This window comes from Sturnus vulgaris, chromosome 20, assembly GCF_052056855.1.
Source record: "Sturnus vulgaris isolate bStuVul1 chromosome 20, bStuVul1.hap1, whole genome shotgun sequence".
NCBI lineage: Eukaryota > Metazoa > Chordata > Aves > Passeriformes > Sturnidae > Sturnus > Sturnus vulgaris.
The window spans coordinates 5,590,871-5,603,807 of NC_142262.1; the positions used below are offsets into that span (position 1 = coordinate 5,590,871).

A 12,937-nucleotide genomic window follows, 5' to 3' on the forward strand; every position below is an offset into this window, starting at 1 on the left:
TGAAATGTATATTGAAAAACTGGAGATAGGAGACCCACCAAGTAAACCCAGACCTGCACCTCTGGATGCTCCTTGCCCTACCAACAGCCACTGGATGGATCATCCCTCAATCCAAGCAAAATGGCTGGGTGACCCTGGCAAAAACCCTCCAAGACAACTTGTGCCTGGCCATGGGTGACCTCAGTGATCCCCTGTGTGCCTGGTGGGAATTCCACTGACAGCAAGAGACCCAACCCAGTGGATACCTGGCATGAGTGGACAAGGATTCTGCCTCGTGCACCAGAGGAACCCCAAGAATTGGATCTGTTGGGGTCCTCCAGGGCCACATTCTGCATTCAATTTTACTATTGGTGACCACATCAGCCTCTCCCAGAATCCAACCATATTCAATCCCTTCTCAGGAACAGAGTGAGTCCAGTTTGGAAAATCTGATTTGATTGGTGTAACCAGTGCAACACTGTCCTTGTCCACATTTAATCCCAGGGTGCTCCCCCAGGGAGTGTTTGTTATCTGGGGGGATAGAGCGTGGGCTGGGATCCCTTCCTGCAGGAAAGGAAAAATGCCTGCAGCAGGAGGCAGGAAAGCATAAATTGGGTGGGCTTTTTTCACCTCTTGCTTTAGGGCACCGTGAAGCTCCAGCTGGGAAGTTGGGCTGTGCTGTAACACCAACACCAACAGGGCATCAGGGGACTGGGCTCCTCCAGGCAGCAAAATGCTGTTTCCAACCCAGCCTCAAGGGAACCAAGGCTGATGGAAAAGCCCCTGCTAAATTCATGGAGCAGAGGTCAGTTTACACAAAATTTCTGTTTCAGCACTGGCATGTTTTACATGCTTATAATAATTAAGACATTTAAGCACTTCTGGAAGACACCAGCTTGAGTGCCAAGCAATAAAATATTACTTGTGACCCTACATGAAGCACTGGAATAAGTTGAAACAAGTTGCCTGGAAACATACCAGGTATATTTATTTAAAACAAACAAACATTATTATTTCTTTAAAAAAATCTATTCATTTAATGTTTTTTAGCTTCCATATATTAAAAAAAAAAAAAAAAGCTTTGATTTTGTCAGCATACTTGTATCTGCAGGTTACAACACCTGGGGAAAGACCAGCAGAGATAATTTTGTTAGTATTTTCCAAACACTGAGCCCATAAATTCAGTGCAAGCTTAACATCCAGCAGTCAGAGCTGCTTCCAGTCTAAACAAGTTCAGCCTCCCCTCATTAACACAGTTTTTGTCAATCTGCTGTATTGCTGTCAAGGCTACAAGTCTTTCCAGTTCCCCAAGAAGACATTTAAGTGCACAGTAAAATCATATCTGCACACAAACTATGCTTCAAATTTCAGTAATTCATGTAATGGGAGTTTGAAATGATCCAGACTTGTAGGGGCTCACAATACTCCAGAACAGGATCAAACCAAGTCCCTGCCAGCCTGCAGCTCTTTATCAACATTGCTGAGTTTGATTGAAATAGAATCAGCTCAGTCTGGCTGACAGCACTTTTTAGTTGAACTGTGAACTTGGTGCATTATCAGAAAAGCTGAGAGTGACAAGGCCAGTCCTGCTCCAGCCCATGAGTGACTCAGGCAGGACAGATCACACAGGGCTAAGAAATTCTTCAACAATTCTAGTGCTATTTTCACCTCAGTTACTGGTTCATTTTCTCCTGTATCTTCTTTCAGAAGGATGAATAATGTTTCAGCCTAAAGAAAAAAAAAAATTGAGATGTTTAAAACTTCTCAGTAATCTGTTGAGGGGACAACACCAAGAAACAACTCTTCAGCAGTGCCACTGAGTATCCTCAGCTAATCTGAAACATTGATGCAGTAAAAGATAGCAAACCTGCTAGAATTAATTAAGTGCCATTATAATATGCAGTTCAAGTTCAAATAAAGGACAAATAACAAGATTTATTCATATTTAGGAATATTTCTATAAATTTTCCCTATCTTGGTAAATCATTAAAATCTTATCTTAAAATTCAGCAGTTTTTCAAGCACCATGAAGTTGTGAGTTGAAATAAATAAATATTCCTGCTTAGAGTTAGCACAGCTTGTCAGCCCTGACCACAGCAGCAGAGAAGGAAAATAAAAAATATGGAAATGGAGTGTATTGCATAATCAGACAAACAACAAGGGTTGTTCTCCAGCAGGGAAAGCCAACTCCACACTCCAGTAACTCATCAGGTGAAATTCAGCTCAGAAATCACTTTATCACTTACAGTCATCTGCCCCATCTTCCAGACCACAAACATGTTATCTGGGATTAATGGACCTGACTTAGTACCTACCTAAATAACAAAGCTTTGCCTTTGTTATTTGCTACAGAGAAATATCCACTTCTGGGAGAGAAGTCCATAGATTGAGTGAGATAAATCTGTTTTCTTCTGAACACTGGGAAGTTTGAGAATACAGTATATGAAGGAAGGTGCACCTATTGAGAAATAGGTCAGAATTTAAAGTTAGGAAAAAACTACTAAAAATAAAATTAAATTACAGATCTATAATTGAAGCTCAATGTTAAGTTCAAATGTTCAGTTACATTCCTACCCTATATGATTCTATATATAGAATTCTATTGCAGAAAAGGAGCAGGGAACACACCATGGAACCAATTATTGCAATTCTCAGGCCTACAAATCCTCAGATTAATTCAACAGTTGCACTGTTGGCCAGAATTCTGATAAGGCTGGCAAAAAAAAAAAAAAAAAAAAAAACATAATATGATGGTTACAGTTACCAGCTGCTGAAAACTCACATTTGTTGCAGAGCTATATTGACAGCACTGAAACAGAATCACAGACTGGTTAGGTTGGAAAGGAACTTAAAAGTTTTCATGTAATTCCAACCCCCTGCCATGGGCTGGGACACCTTCCACGAGACCAGGTTGCACCAAGCCCTGTCCAACCTGGCCTCAAACACTCCCAGACATTTTAGAAAGACATTTTAAAAAGGTAAAAAGGTCAACTAAACTACAAAATGTTCTTTTCAGAGCAAATTTACTAAAGAAAATAAAATTGTGTAAATGCAGAGTGTCTTGGCCATGTCCTGATCTGGTTGGTCCAGCACCTTTTGCAGTACCTGTATCTGCTTCATATCAATTTTATGATGTCACCAGCAGTATTTTTAGAAAGATATAAAAGAAATATTGCAATAAAGAAGCTGAACATACCAATTTGACAGCCTCATCAGTGTCACGTGAAGCCACTGCCAAGATCTCTGTGGTGGGATTAAAGGTCACACAGGTGGCAGAAGTAACAAGGTTCATTATGGCTTTCACTGGTTTAGGACGGTTTTCTTTGAGGCAGGCATCAGTAGTGTATAAATTTACAACTCCAGAAGATGAACTAAAGAACAAAATGAACAAAGATTATACTCAAAAGTAACATTTCAGTACATACTGCCTTGTTATCTATAGCCACTACTCACCTGAAAATGTAACTCCCAATTATTTACTGGAGTTTGTAATAATACTTTATCTGGAGCTTGATTTTCCAATGGAGTTTATAACAGTATTTAGAGGAGGGGTTTAGGTTTTTGCTGGTTTGGATTTTCTTTTTACTTATATAATAAGAGACTCAACTGTGGAGAGCCTTGATGAGCCCATCTGTTATCAGGATGAATTCAAAGCAAGGAGAGCTAGGTATGAAAATATCCTGAAATAACTTCAAGTTTTTTATTGTGGAATCTTTTCAATAACTGTAGCATAAGCTCACTTTAAAATCCTCTTCTACAGTGAGCTAGGAATATATATATATATATATATATATATATATATATATATATAGTAGTCCTGTATTTATTTGCTATTGTCATTTAAAAGAATCCAGACACTGGCTGAAGCTGCATCTCAAGAAATGTGGAGTAAGAGTTTCAGCCTGTGGCTTTGAGTTGAGGCCCCTTTTGAAAGGCTAACATGCTGCCTTGCAGGAGCCTCATTCAGAGTCCAGGGAAGAGAACCAGAAAAGGGAAAAGACCCTGAATCAACATTCCTGCGACAGAATTTGTGATTTTAGTCAGTGTGATTTCAGAATTAACTGTACCCATACATGGTAACAGTCACACAACTATCACTCCTTTGCTTTAGGTGGACTATGGTATTTTATATGTACACAGAAAAAAGTCAATTATTATCATAAAATGGAGAATATTCATCTATTCATGTCTACTCTAAGCTTATTAGAACCAAACCATGTTCCTAAACTCTCACCAGCTACCCATAAGTTCACTGAAGAGCTTCAAAATGAGAGCAGAAGAAGCTGTCAAAGTTCAGTCACTTACCCACATGCCACATACTGGTTATTTTTTGAAACAGCAATGCACTTTCCTTCTAAACAACCTTCATCTTCAAATTTGTGTAGGCACTTTCTGCTTCTCACATCCCAAATGAAAACTTCACCTTCCTCTGGTTGCAGAATGAAGGATATTGGAGAAAACACACATACACATCACTTTGTTGGTCCATTTTGGTAAAATAAATTTAATTAGATGACAACTAGAAGCTCATTTACAACTATCAAATACAGGGTATTTTAAGAAACCCGACGATTAATGGCATACTATAATAGTTAATTCCATTCTTTAATGATTGATCACTTGGTTCTATTTTTAAGAGAGATATTAGCATAAATTTTTTAAATTATTTTTTTAAAACAATAAATGACTTCTAAGAACTCATGCAATTTAAACGGAGTTATGATTAGAGCTGCTGGAACACTCACTCGAATAGCTGTATATTTTACTGCTGTCTGGGGTGAAAGCAGAGGCAGTGCACCTTCCATTCACCTTCATAGTGCTGATCAGTTCTTTTGTCTGTAGGATGAAGAACAATGCTGACAGAGATTCTACCAAAAACCTACAGAAAAGTTGTTTCCTGTCCCACAAAAATCTTAAGTTAGCTACCCTGACATTCAGAGAACAGCACCAACATTTTCAGAGCAGAGCACAAGCTCCTGAGTCCAACTGCAGCTGGATCAACAAACATTTGTTTGCCCCCTCACTGAAGGGCCTGAGTTACACAAAACTGAAATTTCTCCTTTAAAAGTATTTTTCTCTGTGGAAGTTTAAAACAAATCCACCTGCATAAGGCATTTTAAAATTCAGCTGAAAGATTGCTCTATGCATTATGAATCAGTGTTTGGCGTGATTCATGAACAGGGTACAGCAGCATGCACTAACATGACTCCCAAAAAAGCAATCCTATATTTCTTCCACCCCCAGGTGCCTGTTCCCATGCTGTTTCCATTTCTTTTGCCAGCACAGTGCTTGTGCAAGCAGCTGAAATACAGCACTGACACACAACTTCTTCCAGCTGAGAACCCCATGGAACTGCTCTGAGCTCCACCAGCCCCATGGAGGTGCAGAACAAAGTCTCAGAGTCCAAAATAATTCCCTAAAGCTGCAGTGGGTTGATTCAGCAGTGCATTTTTCAGGGCTGTCACAGTACGTGTCATATCTTGGCTTCAGTTGAAAGTCAGATTGCCTTGCAGGGGAGATTAAAAGCAGATTCAAAAGGGAAAAGGCAGCAAGGAAATGAAGCTACATGAACCATGCAGACAAAATACCTTCATGGACAGCAAGTGAAGGTAACCTGAAGTTCCAATTAGCAGCATAAATGATCCATCTGGAGAGAGTTCAAAGTTTCTGAGAAATCTTTCCTCCACACCTTGAAAAAGAGATTTGAAACTTGTAGTTGTCATAATTTATACTTTGGCCTCAACATTTAGAGGTAGGATGAATATGACTAAGACCTGACTCCAGCTTTTCATTTCTGCAATATTCTATCCCAGAGAAGCTGAACTCAACCTTGCTCATGCGTGATAATGAATATCCCAGACAAATTAACACTAAAGGTACTTTATTTCCTTGAAAACAAGTTAAAAATAGAACCTCCAACAACCCATTGCACTTTCTTTTAAAGCAAATTCATGTGCCATCTCTCTTTGGGACAGCTTAAACCATGCCCAGACACTCAGAGCTGCAACACATACCTCGTACTTTTGGGATAGGGATGATACTCCCAGCTAGCATGTCATACACAAAGAACATGCTGTGGTGAGTCCCAGTGGCTATAACTTGCTCTCCATCCACACTGAAACGAGCCTTATAAATTGGAAAACTCTCTAAATAGATGCTCTGTATTTTTGGGTTCCTTATACCGTCCACCTTCAAAAAAGAAAGTAACAAACCAGGTTGTCATATTGAGGAATATATCAAATACTTTTACAGAGAAAAATCATATCAACTTCTCAGCTGAGACTTAACTAGTAAGAGGTACAGCACTGTGAAGCCTTGAACTCTTCCTCTCTCCTACAAATTATCTGATTCTTAGCTCCTCACCTCATGTAACAGGTACTCCCTGCCTTTCTGACAGACCTCACACCTCTTTCCCTTCCTCATCTTGCCCATCCTATGTTCAAATAATCACTTCTGTTGTGCTTTTTCTAAATGGAAACATGTGCTTTGATTTGGGTTTTCTTGCAGCTCTGTGGGGATATCCACAGATAATCTCTGTGGGGATAGCCACGTTCCACTTGTGTCTGATCATTTTCAGACACTGGGCTATGCTAAAAGTTCCTCAGTAAAATTAGGATCTTTAGTTTTCAGAGGAGCAGGGGAGTGTCTCAGGATGAACACCTTCTTCCCTGCAGCACAGCCTCTCCATCCCCAACATGATTTCACAGCAATTTTTCAGTCTCAAAGCAAAGTGGGCTGCTCCCCCCACTACAGACGCTCCAAACAATTTAGGAACAAAAAACCTCGTTAGTACTCATCAGTGCAAACCTTCAAACCATAAGTTTTTGAACACAAATCTTCAGCTAAAATCTCTGAGACAAAAAGTTTGCCAGTACTGTACAGGTGCTTGGTGTGAAGTCACAAGTGAAAATTCCTTCCAAAATGCCTTTAACCAAGGAATTTCCATTGTAACCACAGATATTACACCCAGTGTGCAGAGGAAGAGAGAAAACAAAGTCTACCACTCCAGCCTATTTAATGTACACTCAAAAAAAAGGTTCTATGTTAGTGACCATCAGCAGAGTACAAACTGAAGGTCTTCACCTGGAACAGGGACACAGAGCGATCGTGGCCAGCTGTCATCACTACTTGAGCTGAAGGATGAAACTGCACTGTCACCAGTTTTCCATTGGCAAAACGTTCCTGGTTTGCAGGAAGGCAGGTGCTCACCTACAACACAGATCAGACAGTTAAAAAAAAACCCCAACAATCATTTATGCTGAATAAAAAGCCAGTTACTCTTTATGCTACAAGACCTCAAGCCCTGTCGTGAAGTTTTGGGCAACATGAGGTGAGCAGAGCACACACACAGCCCATTCAGGGAGCTGCCCCAATGCAAATAGAGGCTGAATTCAATAGCCTTTCTACTTGCTTTAAAACTGAGTGTAAAACCAGCTGCATTCTGACTCATCTGAGATAGCTAGGGGACACAGTGTGAGAAATACTCATTTAAACCTGTCTTCTTAAAGATCATTTCAGTAGCTTCAAAGTTGTGGGAGAATTCCATCCTCCCTCTGCAGAAATTAAAATCCTACAAGATGCCATTTAGAGTGCAGAAAATTCTTATGTCAAACAATCCACCTCAGTTATTTTTGTTTCAGGCTTTCACATGAACTGTTCAATTTGCTTATCCTCTAGAGCTTCTAGCTCCAGAAACAAATTCACAGAATCACTAATTTTATACACAACAAAAGTCAAAGTGTGCACTTTAGTCCAACTGAAGTGGAAAGGTCTGCCTTTACCTTCAAAATCCCTCTTGGAAGAGACTCTGAGCTCGTTATGAAATTGCCAGTCCTGCGTAGCAGATCATCATCTTCATCACTGTCACCTCATTAAACCAAAGCACATGGAAACAGCTAATTACACAAACACCCACAGCAAAATCAACACATTCCTCACTGAAACAAATTAAATCAAAGCACACTGAAGGAACAAAGCTAACATACCCAGCATATTATCACACTACTGAAACTGAGAAGACATCAAAAGTAATTATCTTCTAGCAAGCTGAACAGGGAATTACAGAAACACTTATCAGAATAGTATTGGATATATTTACTATCACTCGAAGTCCTTTTGGATTTCTTCCTGTTTTCTAGATCAGCCCAGGCAGGAACTCCTCCCATGGCTTGCTGAAACCTTATGAGAAAAGAGGAAGAGAAAAAAACCCATAACTTTTGTGAGACAGTAATTTCTTTCTATGAGTTAAGTACTTAGAAGAAGCACAGTCAAAATTTGCAGGATTACTTGCACTTAGAACACAATGCAAGCTTTTAATTCTTTCAAAAAATCTTTAAGATTTCACTGTTTCTTGTATACACCCTAGAAGACAAATTAGCTTGGGCACTTTGACACAAGTATTAAACAAACTACTCTAGACAATGCTAATGCACATTTTATTTACTATTCTTAGTATTATTTGTGATTTAAAAGCACTACAAATACTGCAGGAAGTACTGGCTTTGAAGAAGCCACATGAACACGAGTGGATAAAGAGCAAAGTGGCTTTGAATATCAGATAAATGTATTTTAGCTCACAAAACTGTTGGGTTGGAAGGGAGATGAACCCTCTAGAGATCATCCAGTCCAACCCCCTGACCAAGGCAGGGTCACCTGGAGCAGGTGACACAGGAACATGTCCAGGTGCCTTTTGAATGTCTCCAGAGGGAGACTCCACAACCTCCCAGGGCAGCTGTTCCAGTGCTCTGTCACCCTCCAGGGAAAGAATTCTTCCCCATGTTGAAATGGAATTTTTTGTGTTTTAGTTTATGGTCACTGTTCCTCATCCTGTTCTGGGTGCCACTGAAAAGTCTGGCACCCACCCTGGAGATCAATGATCTCATTTCAATATAGTCAGCCACAGAAACATTGGTGAAACTCACTGTTCCTCAAGTCTCTTCTTTAGTTTTTTCTTAGTAAGCGTTGTCTCAGCATCACTCTTCATGAAATCTTTCCTGTACTTATGGGTCATATCAACACTAGAGGAGAAAAACACACAGAACGCAAAGATCGTTCAAACCAAAGCCACTTACCAAGTGTGACACGTAACTCCCATCACCCAACCTGAACTTACTCTTCCTCGGCTTCATCATCCTCATCCACCCATGCCGGCTTTTTGGGCAGTAAATCACCTTTCGCTTCATTTTCCACCTCCGAGTCGCTGGACTCTTCCTGGAGGTCTTTCCCCTCTGCAGCAGTGACCTGAAAACGACCAAAGGGGCCGTGTGACCGGGGACACGGCTCGGGGCCCGGGGAGCGAGCGGGAGGGGCCGCACCGAGCACCGCCCGGGGCCGGGCCTGCATGTACCGTACCGTTCGGGGCCCGGCGAGCCGCCGCAGCAGATCATCCTCCTCCACGTTGAGGCTGTCGCCGAATACCAGCTCCTCCAGCTCCCGCTCGGCGCCCGACGCGCAGCTCAGCACCTTCAGGTGGCGGGCGCGCCGCGCCGCCTCGGCGGCCGCCGTCTGATTCGCCGCGGCCAGCATCGCCCTCCGCTTGGGTTTCGTCATTTTGGCCGCTTTGGTCGCTTTAGACACTTTCTTCGCCGCCTTCATTCTGGGCGTTTTTGCAGCTCCCCGCTCCCGACCCGCGGCCGCCGCCGGAGCTCGCATCGCGCACCGGAACCGGAACACGTGCACGGGGAGGGTGACGTCACCCCTCCTGGTCCCGCCCCCGCCCGCGATAGGCTGATGCCGCCGCCCCGCCCCCGCCCCATGTGACCGAGCCCCCGCCCCCGGCGGTGACTCGTGGTCACGTGACTCCTTTCTTCTCCTCCCTTTGCTCCCACGCCCCCGCCCATCCCGAGTTCCACGTGACGCGGCCACAGCCAGGCCGCTCCATTGCGAGCCCGCGGGGGGGGATCCTCGACCTGTGAGGCAACACGCATCCCTCACCGGCTGCTCATCGGCCCCTCACCGGGACATCCTCTGCGCGCCGTCACTTGCTGGCGGATACGGCTGCTCTTACCCTCCCTTGGTCCCCGCCTCGGTGCGCAGCGCCCACCCCCGGTAATGAATGATTTCGCCCAGAGTGGGGGGGACACGGCAGTGGGGCCGCCCCGCGCAGCCCGAGCCCGGCGGGGGCGTGTCTGCGCCTGCGCAGCCGTGCGCCCGTGTTGTTGATGTCCCGGCGGCCGCAGTCGGTCCCGGTCGCTCCCCGGCGCTCGGAGCGGCTGAACTGCCCGGGCCGCCCCCGCCCCGCCGGGCTCAGCCCCGACCGGGGCCACCCGCAGCGCCCGAGCCCCTGCGGCGAGCGCGCAGAGGCAGCAGGCAGCTCCTGCCCATGAGGGCCTGATGGAAAACACAAAGGAACTGGTGAGTACCGGAGCCCGCGGGAGGCGCGGCCCCGCGGAAGCCCCAGCGCCTGAGGGGGGGGAGCGGCGTGGGCTGAGCCGTGGGCGGGAGCTGAGCGACCCCCGGTGCCCGTGCGGGGGGAGGCGGCCCCGCGGTGCGTGGGAGGGAGCCGGGGACACCCCCGGGTGTTGCGGGGGCGGCCCCGCAGGGTGCGGGGGGTTGTGCCCGCCCGGGGCGGGGGCTCCGGGGGCCGGGCCGGCGCTGCTGCTCGGGGAGGGTCCTGGGGAGCCGCGGGGGGGCCTGGCCGGGACACGTGGGGGAGGCACGGCCGGACCCCTTTGTTGCGGCCCGGCTGTGCGGGGTCGGGTTTTGTCCTTCCTCCCTCTTCCCTCCTGCCTCGGAGAAAAGTTTGAGCTTCTCGCGGGCGCGCTCGGATCCGCTTCTCCCCCTGCTCCGCTGTAGCGCGGGGTTTCAGTAACTTCCTCCTCTAGTTCCAGCCTTTAAAGTTCACTTTTCCAGCGTTCTCATGTTAAGTGCTGGAGAGTTTTCTTTAATGTCAGCGCTTCAAAAGTTTTGGATTCTTTGCGGCAACTTCCCCACTTCCCGTGCATTTTTTATGACTTCTGATATTGTGACTTTGTTCCCTTTGTAAGGAGTAGTAAACTTGTGAAACCAGTTTCACTTTCAGGTTGTTGCTGGAAATGTTTGAAAGTGTAGCAATTTCTGCCCTGCGTGGCTTTGAAAATTAAAAGTCCTACTACAAAGCATATGCTGATGATGGTAAAAATCTCTGTGTGAAAAAGCAATTTATTTTAAAATGTAGCTGGCAACTGTTGTGATTTTTCAAATCTAAATCTAGTCAAAAAGAAAGCTGCAGGGCAATCTCTTGTATTTTAATTGAAAAATTATTTTGCAGGCTTGAGGACCTGCATTTACGTATTTATTGTATTCAACAGTTTGATTTTGACTTAAAAGGAATGGAATAAGGCTATGAGAATCTGATCTGGAGCCTTTAATGAGAACTAAAGCAATGTACTCCCTTAAGAAGGCAATAAAACTTGGCAGGTCTTTTGTCTTTACTCATTTCTTCAGCCTAGGCATCGTTTTGAGAAAGTGTGTAATGTAGGCTGTAGGAAACTCTGCAGAGGGATCTTGTCTCCCAGGAATAGCTCAGGTATTGTTCTTGAGAACATGTGGGCTTGTGCACGTGCAGAAAGATTGCAAACTGGAAGAATTCTCTTCATTGTTCCCTACAGAGTGAGCTGCCTCTGGCAGCAGTGGTAACATGCACAAAAGTTCCCTCTCATTGGCTTTTTATTTCTCTTACCTTCTAAAATTTGATTTAATTTTGCAAGGCTTTTCATATCTTCTGAAAACCACTACTGCATTCCTTCATTTCTCAGGTAAGTTGGTACTCTCTGGGCATGTGGGATTATTTGCTGAACCTGGCTCTGAGCACGTGGAATGAATTCAAGTGTTGAAGACTTTGGTTTTGGGTTGGTGGTGGTTTTGGGGTTTTTTACATTTAAATTTGTTATTTTATTTGAGTTCTTGGTTTTTTGTTTGTTTTAATGGTAACACAGTGTTTAAAGTGAAATATTTGCCTCTTCCAGATACTCCTGTAAGGGCTTTATAGAAACATAATGGAGTTTGTAAAAGATTTTTAGTTTTTATCAGAACTCAGATATTTCACATATTAATCATCACACCCCCCCCTCCAAAATTTCCTGCTAATGTGATATATTTTTTTATGAAAGAGTCTCCCCTCTTGTGTGAAACCCCCTGGGGAAGAGGCTATGGACAAAACCATTGGCAAACAGCAGAAACTGGCTTCAGACAAAATGCTGTCATACATAGCAAATGAAGAGACAGGAAAAAACATTTCTGTAATTTTCCAGCAGAGATTTTACTTATAATAAGAGTGGAAGGCACATTTCCAGATAGAGGTGAGTTGCTTATATAAAAAAAGTAAGTTTGGTTGGTTCTGATTTCCAAGAATCCCAAGATGTTTAGCTTTGGGGGTTTTTGTTTGTTTGTTTTTAATGAAAGCTGAAAGTGTGTTTTCTTTAAATTGGTACCATGTTTGAATTTTCTTTTTTGGTCATGTTCTGAGGCACAATTAGGCTTCAGTTCCACAGGAACAAGCTACTATTCTACTGTAAATTATTTTGGCCAACTTGCATTCAGAAGAGTTGTAATAAATTAGTTCTATTGTAGCGTTTCCTTAACATTCAGAGCTGAAACAAAGTTTGTAGCATAAAGAATCAATGAACTTTTGTAAACAAAACCATCAAATTTAAATCTAACTTGGAAATACCCTTGGATCCATTAAGGATATGCAATTAAAGTAGATCTGTCTAATGACAGACCCTTGGCTTGAAGGTTGTGGTGACCTCATTGTTGACCTTGGCCTCAGATCCCATCTGTCCATAGTTCTGTCCTGTTTGGGGGGATTGGAGCTGAATATAGCAAGTGATGCCTCTGTTCAAGTGCTGGTGTACCTTTGCTGAGCCACGGCTCTTGAACTCCGAGCTCCAAACTGCTGCCATTCTGAATTCAAGCCCTAAACTGAATTCAAAAGTAACAACAACCATTTGGAGTGGTTTGAAACCTTTCTGTGACTGTT

The 12,937-nt window shown here is 43.8% G+C and overlaps 2 protein-coding genes across 14 annotated transcripts in view; one reads left to right on the forward strand and one right to left on the reverse strand.

Moving 5' to 3' along the window:
- Positions 1-941: 941 nt before the first annotated feature.
- Positions 942-9,925, reverse strand: UTP18 (UTP18 small subunit processome component). Its single transcript, XM_014878273.2, has 14 exons — positions 9,331-9,925; positions 9,092-9,219; positions 8,901-8,996; positions 8,078-8,157; positions 7,761-7,846; positions 7,063-7,188; positions 5,994-6,168; positions 5,568-5,668; positions 4,725-4,815; positions 4,285-4,408; positions 3,176-3,350; positions 2,295-2,437; positions 1,648-1,707; positions 942-1,100 (listed from the first exon to the last, which is right to left on the reverse strand). The coding sequence occupies exons 1-13, from the start codon at positions 9,628-9,630 to the stop codon at positions 1,683-1,685; spliced, it is 1,650 nt and encodes a 549-aa protein (XP_014733759.2). The 5' UTR covers positions 9,631-9,925; the 3' UTR covers positions 942-1,100; positions 1,648-1,682.
- Positions 9,926-10,153: 228 nt separating this feature from the next.
- Positions 10,154-12,937, forward strand: part of MBTD1 (mbt domain containing 1) — a 35,295-nt gene continuing 32,511 nt past the window's right edge. For 4 of the 13 annotated variants that reach the window (XR_015807807.1, XM_088176544.1, XM_014878181.2 and 1 more), the window contains exon 1: positions 10,154-10,332. Coding sequence is in view for 8 of the 13 variants with exons in the window: in XM_088176544.1 (XP_088032670.1) it covers positions 10,312-10,332 (21 nt within the window). In the remaining 5 variants the exon portion in view is untranslated. Of the gene's footprint in view, positions 10,333-10,623; positions 12,258-12,937 lie in introns of those variants that run through there. The other 9 variants (XM_088176546.1, XM_014878183.2, XM_088176547.1 and 6 more) reach the window with 7 other exon arrangements.